The sequence below is a fragment of the Mus pahari genome, chromosome 4 (genome assembly GCF_900095145.1).
Source record: "Mus pahari chromosome 4, PAHARI_EIJ_v1.1, whole genome shotgun sequence".
Taxonomy (NCBI): domain Eukaryota; kingdom Metazoa; phylum Chordata; class Mammalia; order Rodentia; family Muridae; genus Mus; species Mus pahari.
In genome coordinates, this window is record NC_034593.1 from 34,946,668 (window position 1) to 34,956,158 (window position 9,491).

Genomic DNA, 9,491 nt, shown 5'->3' on the forward strand with positions numbered 1-9,491 from the left:
CTTGGTTTATTGGTTAAATACTTGTTTTCTATATTAGATAAGTTACTATAAATTCATTCTTAAAATTCATTTGCTGTTTAGGATGAGCGCCATCCCCACACTCCCTTTTTAGGCTGGGCTTTTACTGATTTAAGCCATAGGCTGTCTTTTCCATCTTCCCTCTACTAGGAGTTTATGCTTCACCCAGGAGAGAAGCGTGTCCTGAGCAGACAGACATGGGACCTGAACGGGCGGGGGTTGGAGTGGGGGTGGTAAAGAGATTGCCTGCTGGGCACTCAGGAAACATCCATCTGGCAGAGCAAGGCTAACCCTGCACAGGCCTCTCTGCCTTGCTAGATGGGACTGGTCAAAAGGGAGAAACTTTGTTAGCAGCTCTTACCATGCCCTATAGGCACCTTTTCTTTATTGTATTTATGGATGCACTGTAAATGTCTTCAGACACACCAGAAGAGGGCAAATCAGATCCCATTACAGGTGGATGTGAGCCATCATGTGGTTAATAGGAATTGAACTCAAGACCTCTGGAAAAACAGTGCTCTTAACCTCTGAGCCATCTCTCCAGCCCAACTTAGAGGTGGTACCTTTTGTAAAAAAACGTTTTTTAACCTACTAAGGTCAAAAGGCGTCAGATACCACCAAGTACATGGGAATAGGCCACTGTGGATTTAAGTTCTGAGAAACAGAAATGTCTTTGGGGGGGGGGGGATGTTTTTTGTTTTTTTGATTTATTTATTTATTATATGTAAGTACACTGTAGCTGTCTTCAGAGACTGTAGAAGAGGGCGTCAGATCTTGTTAAGGATGGTTGTGAGTCACCATGTGGTTGCTGGGATTTGAACTCTGCACCTTTGGAAGAGCAGTCAGTGCTCTTACCAGCTGAGCCATCTCACCAGCCCCTCCCAAAATGTCTTAGCTCTAGGTTGTTTGCAAGCCCTGCCTCCTGCCTCAGTGCATTTGCCCCACCCTTTCCCAGGCCAGTCATGCTCTTACACAAGTTCTGACAAATCCTCACCTTCTTAGGGAAATTTCCTAATCTCTTCAGGTTGGGTTCCTATGGACTCTATACTTGTTTATGTCTTTTTTTTGTTTGTTTTGTTTTGTTTCTTCAAGACAGGGTTTCTCTGTGTAGCTTTGGCTGTCCTAAAACTCTGTAGACCAGGCTGGCTTTGAATGCAAAAACAAACAAACAAACAAAACCACCTGCCTCTGCCTCCTACTTGTCTCTCATCCTTCTCACAGCCAACCATGAGTATTGGTACCAGCTACTTAGTGTCTGGGGTTCCTGATGGAATGTAAACTTAGCAGTTACTGCTCAAGTCTCAACAAGTACGTGGGAATAGGCATGGATTCAGGTCCTCTTCATATGTACTGAAAATATGACAGATTAAAAATTCTTAAAGTCTTGTTTTATTTGAAATGAATACTCACAGTGGAATAAAGTTACAAATAAATCTTCAACAGTAAATGGTAGTCAGATCCAAATAGTAGTTTATCTTCATTAAATTAAAATTCACAAGCTTATTTCATTTTCATACATTTCATTTCTTGTTTTAAATAGAAAAGCATAATAGCTAGGGATGCTTTATGAAGTGACAATATATTCAGAATAAGAAAATAATCCTTTGCTAGATTTGCAAAAATAAAACCATTACCCCTTTTTACTCTTTTTTTACTTTTTTTTTCCCTACTCCTTCTATTAACAGTTTTTACCTCAGCTCCTTCCCCCATACATACTCTACTTTCCTCACTTTGGTGACGAGGTGATGTTAGTCTAATCTCCCAGGAAGGGAGTGTCTCAGTAAAAAAGAAGGTGCAGTCATTTTGCTGGGTTGTAGCTTTCTGAACTGCAGTATTAGAATTCTAGGACTGGGAAATGTCTGTCATGTTCTTGCTGGGAACATGTATGCTAAGATAATGGCTTCTTCACTCAGTGCACTTTACTTTTTTTTCTCCAAATATCTGCAAATCTGAGTCTCAAATAGAAATGGTTCCTTACGGTTAAGCAACTGTTAGTGTTCAGGTCAGTTTTCCTGTTGTGAGGAAGTGCAGCAGTCAGGAGGTAGCTCTGAAGACAAGTGACTTGTATACTTCATTCATATGTACCACAGATTGGGATCTTATCTTCAGCTCTAAGCTTGCTGTGAGAAACTACTGTGTATTACACAGAAACGCTGGAGTGCTCTCATTCTCACTGGTTATTTCTGTCTCTGGGCATACCACACAGAGGTGGAATTTAAGGTCAGCAGTGACCCGAAGATGAAAGGAAACACAGAACGGCAGGTGAGAGGACGTCCAGGGTCTGAGAAAACAAACTGGCTGAAGGAAAATGCTGCCTGCCATCATTTAGTGCTGACAGCTTCAGAAGACTGTATAGTGTAAGGTGGAGAGAATGGTGTTCAGGCGTTAAGGCTCAGTTTTATTTCATTAGGAAGCTGAATAATAATGCATTTTTTTAAAAAAGCCTTAATAAAAAATATTTTTATTTAGTTTAAAAACTAAATAAACATTAGTTTTTTTAAACTAAATGTTGGCTCTGGTTAACTAATACAGAACTTTTGTCCAGTTCCACTGAATAGTCCACTGCTTTAGACAGAGCCCTATAGTTCACACTAAGTATAGTTTCATACCTACAGACCATTATCCTTTCACTGTTGAGTTCATGGGACTCCAGTAAAGTATGATATGAAAGCAGTTCACCTTTGATAAGGTGATTATGACCCAGAAAGTTTTTATACATCCTACCATTCAACATCAAGTTACTCAATGTTGAGCTGAAGACAGTAGACAGCACAGACTCTCTAACTTACTCCTGGATCCTCATATATCTGACAGAAAAGGCAATGAGTCTTTTGTAAACGGCTCCAATTAGCAAGATGGTTAGCACTACTATTCCACACACAAGGCTGAATGCCCATCGAGGGCCCAAGTAAGTGTACACATGGCTGATGAACACAGGCCCAAGAATCCGTGCTGCACTTCCAGAAGTGGTTAGCCAGCCCATGTATATACCCTGTAGTGGGAAAGACAGGACAACAGATTAATTCAGGTTTAGTTACTGTAAAATCAAAATAAACTTGTAATCAATCACCTTCTCTACTCTTTGAAATGTCTCTAAATACAGCAAATAAACAGTGTGGTGCTATAGGCCTGTAGCCTGGCACATGGGAAGTAGAGGCAGGAGGATCAGCAGTTCAGGCTGCATGACAGGACCCTGTCTCAACTGATCTGGACTGAAGAGATGGTTCAATGCCTTAAGTTCAAATGCCTGAGTTCAGTCCCCAAAACTGAAATTAAGCTGAGCGTGTGGAGGTGGATCCAGGAGGTCTGGGGGTGGGGGGGTGGGAATAGGGTAAATATGATAAAGATGCATTGTGTGAATGCTCAATAAAAATACTAAGAACAACAAAAATGAGGCCTGGTAGCACTTGCTTGGAATCCCAGAGCTGGCAAGTTAAGAGACAAGCAGAACCCTTGGGTTCTCCAGGCAACAGCCAACCTAGCCTACATACTGAGTTCTGGGCCAGGGAGTGCTGATATTATACGTGTGTGTGTGTGGGGGGGGGGGGGGTCTGAAGGTACTAGATCCCTTTCAGCTGGAGTCACAGGTCACACAAGCCACCTGATGTGGTTGCTAGAAGAGCAGTAAGCACACTGAGCCACGTCTCCATTCCCTTGTTTACCTTTTAAAGATGATCTTACTGTATAGTCTAGATTTGCCTAAGAGTCACCAGATAGCACTGGCTGGCCTGAAATTTGAGATCTTCCTGCTTCTGCCTCAGAAATGCTGGAATTATAAGCATGTGTCAGATAGCCAGCTCAGTTTAACTTTTAAAGAGTAAGATAATTTGGAGCCATTTAAATAACTGCCATTAAAAAGAAGAGTTTGAAACATACAGAAAATAAGTAAATGATATGATTATGAATATGTGATTATAAATATAAAATGAAGTAGAACATTTTACTCTAAGTAAATCTCTTAATCCATGATAGACCCCTAAATTACATAAACCCATTACATAGTCATAAAGAAGAGGCTAGAAATGGAGCCCAACTTTATTAAAACAGTAAATTAATAGTATGTCCTCTCTCAAAAACTGTTATTCATATTGCATCTATATATTTTTAATGTTATATAATGAATACAGAAATTAATTGGGGTGCAAACGTGTGTACACATGCTAGGAATCAAGCCTAGGGTATCAGGTATTCCAGGATAGAGGCTGTACTGTTGAGCTATACTTCCAGCCTATGTGTCTTGTGTCATTTATTTTTGAGACTGAATCTCACTATGTAGCCCTGGCTGGCCTGGACCTCACTATGTAAACCTGGTTGGCCTTGGACTTGCAGTGATTGTCCAGCCGCAGTCTCCTGGGTGCTAAGATGTGTATAATCATCCTCAGATTGGCCCCTGACCCTCCTACTTAGAAATTAATTTGAACCAGGGCTTTAGTTCAATAGCAGAGCAGTAGCCTAACATGTACAAAGCCTTGGATCCAATCCTAGCACCACAGTTAAGCTTAAAATAAATTCAGATAGATCTCAGTGTAGCACAACACTATAAGACTATTAATGTTTGCATTCTTTGTAACTAAATCCAATTTGGCTACCAATTTTGGTTTTCTTCTGTCTACTTTAAGAATGAGTTTTAGAAATTTAAAGTTCAGAGATTTTTTTCAATGAAAATTACTTTGAGCTCATAATTATTGACATCTTGAGTTCTGATTTAGCAATGTTAATCTTAGCTGGGTAGTGGTAGCGCACGCCTTTAATCCCAGCACTTGGGAAGCAAAGGCAGGCGGATTTCTGAGTTCAAGGCCACCCTGGTCTACAAAGTGAGTTCCAGGACAGCCAGGACTATACAGAGAAACTCGAAAAAAAAAAACAAAAAACAAAACAAAAACAAAGCAATGTTAATCTTTCATCAGAAAAATCTTACCAAACACATTACAAATTTTTGGGAGGTGGAGAAAGAGGTAGAACCTAAGTTTGGACATGCAAGGGATATGAGTGAGCTCCTCCAGTCCCTGAGCCTGTCTAAATTTCTATCCCTCCCCCAAAGTCTGCTAAGCCAGCTTGTGTAAGAAGAGAACTATAGCAAAAGGAAGAAACTACAGTTCACACAGTTGTAGTGCTGGGTTACCTGAGGTTTGGGTCCCAGAACTTTTGAGTATAATGTATAAGACATGACACTGCAGGCTGGATAGCCTATTCCAACTAACACAGCAGCTGTCAGGAACTGGGCCAGATGAATCACTGGGGTGTACAGGCACCAGGTCTGTTCAATTGGGCACCCAGTTGGCTGTTCACTGTGATCTCTTGGAGAATTCCAAAGATCAATAATAATTTCCCCAAATGTAGTATTAGGGGTTGAGCTGTTGTGTAAATCTGTAAGATAAAGATAGAACAAAGTATCACTTACTACTTGTAAAGAATGCAGGGGCTGGTGCTAAAGAATTGAAATCACCATACCTTCCCACTGTATTTTGGGAAACTGATTTCCCCAGGGTAACAAGATAAAGAAGCCGACCCATACAACCACAAATCCTCCCAGGAGAATAGCACGCTCGCCAATCCTGTGGAACAGAAACTATGATTTTGAAATGAAATGTAAATATACAATTTCATTACTATAACTAAAAAATTTAAGTGACATTGTTATACCGTTTATTATAGTTATGAGTTACTGTGATGTTACATAGAATACCCTACCGAAAGCAACCAGCATCAGACACTGCTGTAGCACCAGCATCCACATACAGGGCAGAGAGTGGTAGGAATTTAAGGCCAGCCTGAGCTACATAGTAAGCAGTCTAATAAACTGCTGACTTCAGACTAGGGGGATGGACTCTACAAGATAAACGTGTTTATCTTCCTATAGAAAGTGGAGCTTGTCAGTAACTATCAGGGATCAGGGACTCAGCCAGTGTGAAGAGTAATCACACCTATATATGCCTATGCTCATTTTCAACCAATAGTTTAGGAATAAACCATGAAAGCTGTTCATGAGCTAACAACCTGTGTCTGCTGTAAGACAAGCTGGGGATAGATAGCTCAGTGGTAGAGTGCTTGCCTGGCATGCATGATGCCCTGGTTCAATTCCCAGTACCCAGAGAGAAAAATTATATGACAAAACTCAATTTATACATGCATTCCCGTATTCCTTACATACTGGGTTTCCAATAGTTACTTTCATAAAATTATTCTTTTAAAGTTAGATAGGGGCTGGGAATAGAGTGGTAGATCATTGGCCTAGCATATTTGAGGCCCTAAGGTCAACTCCCAGCACCACACACACAAAGTTATATGGTCAAATAACTGTGAGAAATAATAATTGTATTTGCCATGGTGAGAATATAGTGTTTGTAAGCTAAAGACCTAATTAGAAGTTCTAAAATATGTATGCCTATAATTCTAGTGCCTGGGCTATAGAAGCAGGAGCATCAGGAATTCAAGACTAGCCAGGGTACATGAGACCCTGCCTCATAAAAATAAACAAAACATACACACACAATCTATGTAAATTCAGTCTGTTCTTTCAGACATAGTCTCAATATGTAGCATGTAGGGACTCATGGTCCTCTTGTCTCAGCCATCAATATAGGCTTTAATAACTAGAATTTCCCAACTTACTCATTCAATCTAGCAAGACAATGTTTTATGAAATACACTTTAGTAATATTCATTAAAAACTATATAATAATAGATTAGTGTACAGTTATTTACTTGGCAAGGCATTTTGCTTTACCAAAGTGATAGCATAGAATATAAAAATATAAAAATAATTCTCAGTAAAGTTTGCATCATTTTGCAAACTTTGAAGAACTATAATACAGCCAAGCGTGGTAGTGTATGCCCTTAATCCCTGCACTCAAAAGGCAGAGGTAGGCAGACTGATGAATTCCAGGCCAGTCAGGTCTATAGATCTATGCGGTGAATTCCAGGCTAGCCAATGCTACATGCTAAGACCCTGTCTTAGCAAAAAAAAAAAAAGGAAAAACACATGAGAAAAAAGTGTAACACAAGTTACTTTACTAGCACATTCATTTATATTAGCCCTGTTTTATGTATCTTTTTTACTTTTTTTTTTAAAAAAGATTTAAAGTAAAAGTAAAACCATGTAACTTACTTTTTGGAAAGTAATTTAACCCCCATGAAGACAAGAACTGCCTCAACTCCAAAAGCAACAAGGAGGATTCCATCATAGAGCACAGCCTGCTCCTGGGTCCAGGCGTACATGTCCAGCGTTAATGGGGTAAGGATTCTAAGAAAAGAAAAAGGTAGTTGTTAACTAAGAATTATTAATAAAAACATTAATAATAATTCCTGTAAGAATATGCACCCATTTAAATTTCAGTTTAAATAAGAAACACAGTTACACTGCAGAAGGCTTGCAAACAGAAGACAACATAAATAAATTACAACCCTCCCCTCCCATAGTGTAGCAATGACTCATAGCTACACTATGACTGAAACATATCTTTATTCTCAGTGGTGCTTTTAGCTTTAAGGGTGGGACTCTGGATGACTGACTAGCTTCTCTATGGGACATTATGTCTACAGAGGGACCACTATTCCCTGTAAAGAACCTCTACAAAGGGAAATTTTACATTGATACCTTTTTCAAAATCAGAAATGTATTTCAGTTTTACTGGGAGTGTATGTTATAGATTTTTTTTCCCTCGTTATTAAAATTGTGCATGTTATCAGCAATGTTACTATCACATTATGATTAGAGTTTTCTTTCCATCAGTACCTACTTACTGTGCTTCTGTCCCTCCCTATGAACACCTCTGCCTTCATATGGCTTTCTCCTTCCTTGCCAAGGCTATCTCTATACATTACTGTCTTCTGTTGGCTAACAACAAAACAATTTATATTTTAAATGTTTTATTACAAAGAACAATATAGTATCCTAACCTTTGAATTCAGATGAGCTGATAGAGAAAGCAGGTGCATGGTCTCTCCAAGGGCTACACAGTTAACATGTACCTAGTAATTCTTCTCAGGTACAGAACCCAAGAACAAAAGGCCAGAACTCAAGCAGACACTTGCACTGCAGCATCACTCAACAAGCTGCATGGTGCCAACAAAGCTTTCGCCAGCAGGTGAACAGGCAGCTAAGAATAGCTGGAACCTGCCGTAAGAAGTTAAGAAAGTCTGATACACCATGACATAAAGAACCCTTAACATCTCACACTCAGTGAAATGAGATGTGTAAAACCAAAATACTGCATGATGTACCTTATATGAGGCACCTTATACAGGTCATTAGGAGCTGGGGAAAGGTGAGGGAGGTAGCTGTGAAAGGGTAAACAGTTTGTGTGGGATGATTCTTGTCATGGTCACAAAGTTGTGACCATACTTAGTGCCACTGTATTTAACTTTTCTTCCTTTTTTTTTTTTTTTAAGATTATTTATTTATTTATTTATTTATTTTGGTTTTTCGAGACAGGGTTTCTCTGTATAGCCCTGACTGTCCTGGAACTCACTTGGTAGACCAAGCTTGCCTCTGCCTCCCGAGTGCTGGGATTAAAGGCCTGCGCCACCAGGCCCGGCTCAAGATTTATTTTATTGATATGAGTACACTGTAGCTGTCTTCTGACACTCCAGAAGAGGGAGTCAGATCTTATTACAGATGGTTGTGAGCCACCATGTGGGTGCTGGGAATAGAACTCAGGACCTTTGGAAGAGCAGTCAGTGCTCTTAACCGCTGAGCCATCTCTCCAGCCCTGTATTTAACTTTTCAAAAACAGTTAAAAGGTTTGGAAAAATGGCTCAGAGGTTAAGAGAACTTGCTACCCTTACAGAGGACCCAGGTTTGGCTCTAAGTACCACATGGTGGTTCATAACCATCTGCGATTCCATTTTCAGGGGACTGATGCTCTCTTCTGACCTCCGTTGGCATCATGCACACACATGGTACACATATATACATGCAGGCAAAACACATAAGGCATTAAACAAAATAAAAATAAATCTAAAAACAAAATGTTTAAACCAGTTAAAACACTGGGCAATGTTGTACAAGCAAAATTTAAGGCCTGTCTGGGGTACAGAATGAGTTCAGGGCCAGGTTAGACAACTTAGTAAGAATTTGTCTCAAAATAAAAAGTGGGCAGGTTGAGGCTGTAGCTCAGTTTGCCTAGCATGCTGGAGACCTAAATTCAATACCCAGTATTAGGGGGAAAGGTTAATGTAAATTTTATATGCTGTGTATTTTACATTAAAAACTCCCTGAAATGAATTGTGATTTTCATGTGGATGAATAATTTTGAAAATACATACACCAAGAACATCTATATGTATTAACACAAAAATGTTACAGTGTATGTGAAAAAAAAAGTTGTCAAATGGCAACATTACAGCTTATGCAAATGTAATATATTCCTCCCCTTCCTGGTTGAAAAACCATAAAGTGCCTGCAGGTTGTGTGTGTGTGTGTGTGTGTGTGTGTGTGTGTGTGTGTGTGTGTGTGTGTGTGTGTGTGTTGT

General features: G+C 39.6%; 1 protein-coding gene across 1 annotated transcript in view; it reads right to left on the reverse strand.

Annotated features, from left to right (window-relative positions):
* Positions 1 to 1,333: 1,333 nt before the first annotated feature.
* The window catches only part of Mfsd8 (major facilitator superfamily domain containing 8), a 30,077-nt gene continuing 21,919 nt past the window's right edge, over positions 1,334 to 9,491 (reverse strand). The window contains exons 9-12 of the mRNA XM_021195706.1: positions 7,127 to 7,261; positions 5,470 to 5,573; positions 5,141 to 5,385; positions 1,334 to 3,010 (exon numbers count right to left, since the gene is read on the reverse strand). Coding sequence (XP_021051365.1) covers positions 2,804 to 3,010; positions 5,141 to 5,385; positions 5,470 to 5,573; positions 7,127 to 7,261 — 691 coding nt within the window. The 3' untranslated portion in view covers positions 1,334 to 2,803. The remainder of the gene's footprint in view (positions 3,011 to 5,140; positions 5,386 to 5,469; positions 5,574 to 7,126; positions 7,262 to 9,491) is intronic.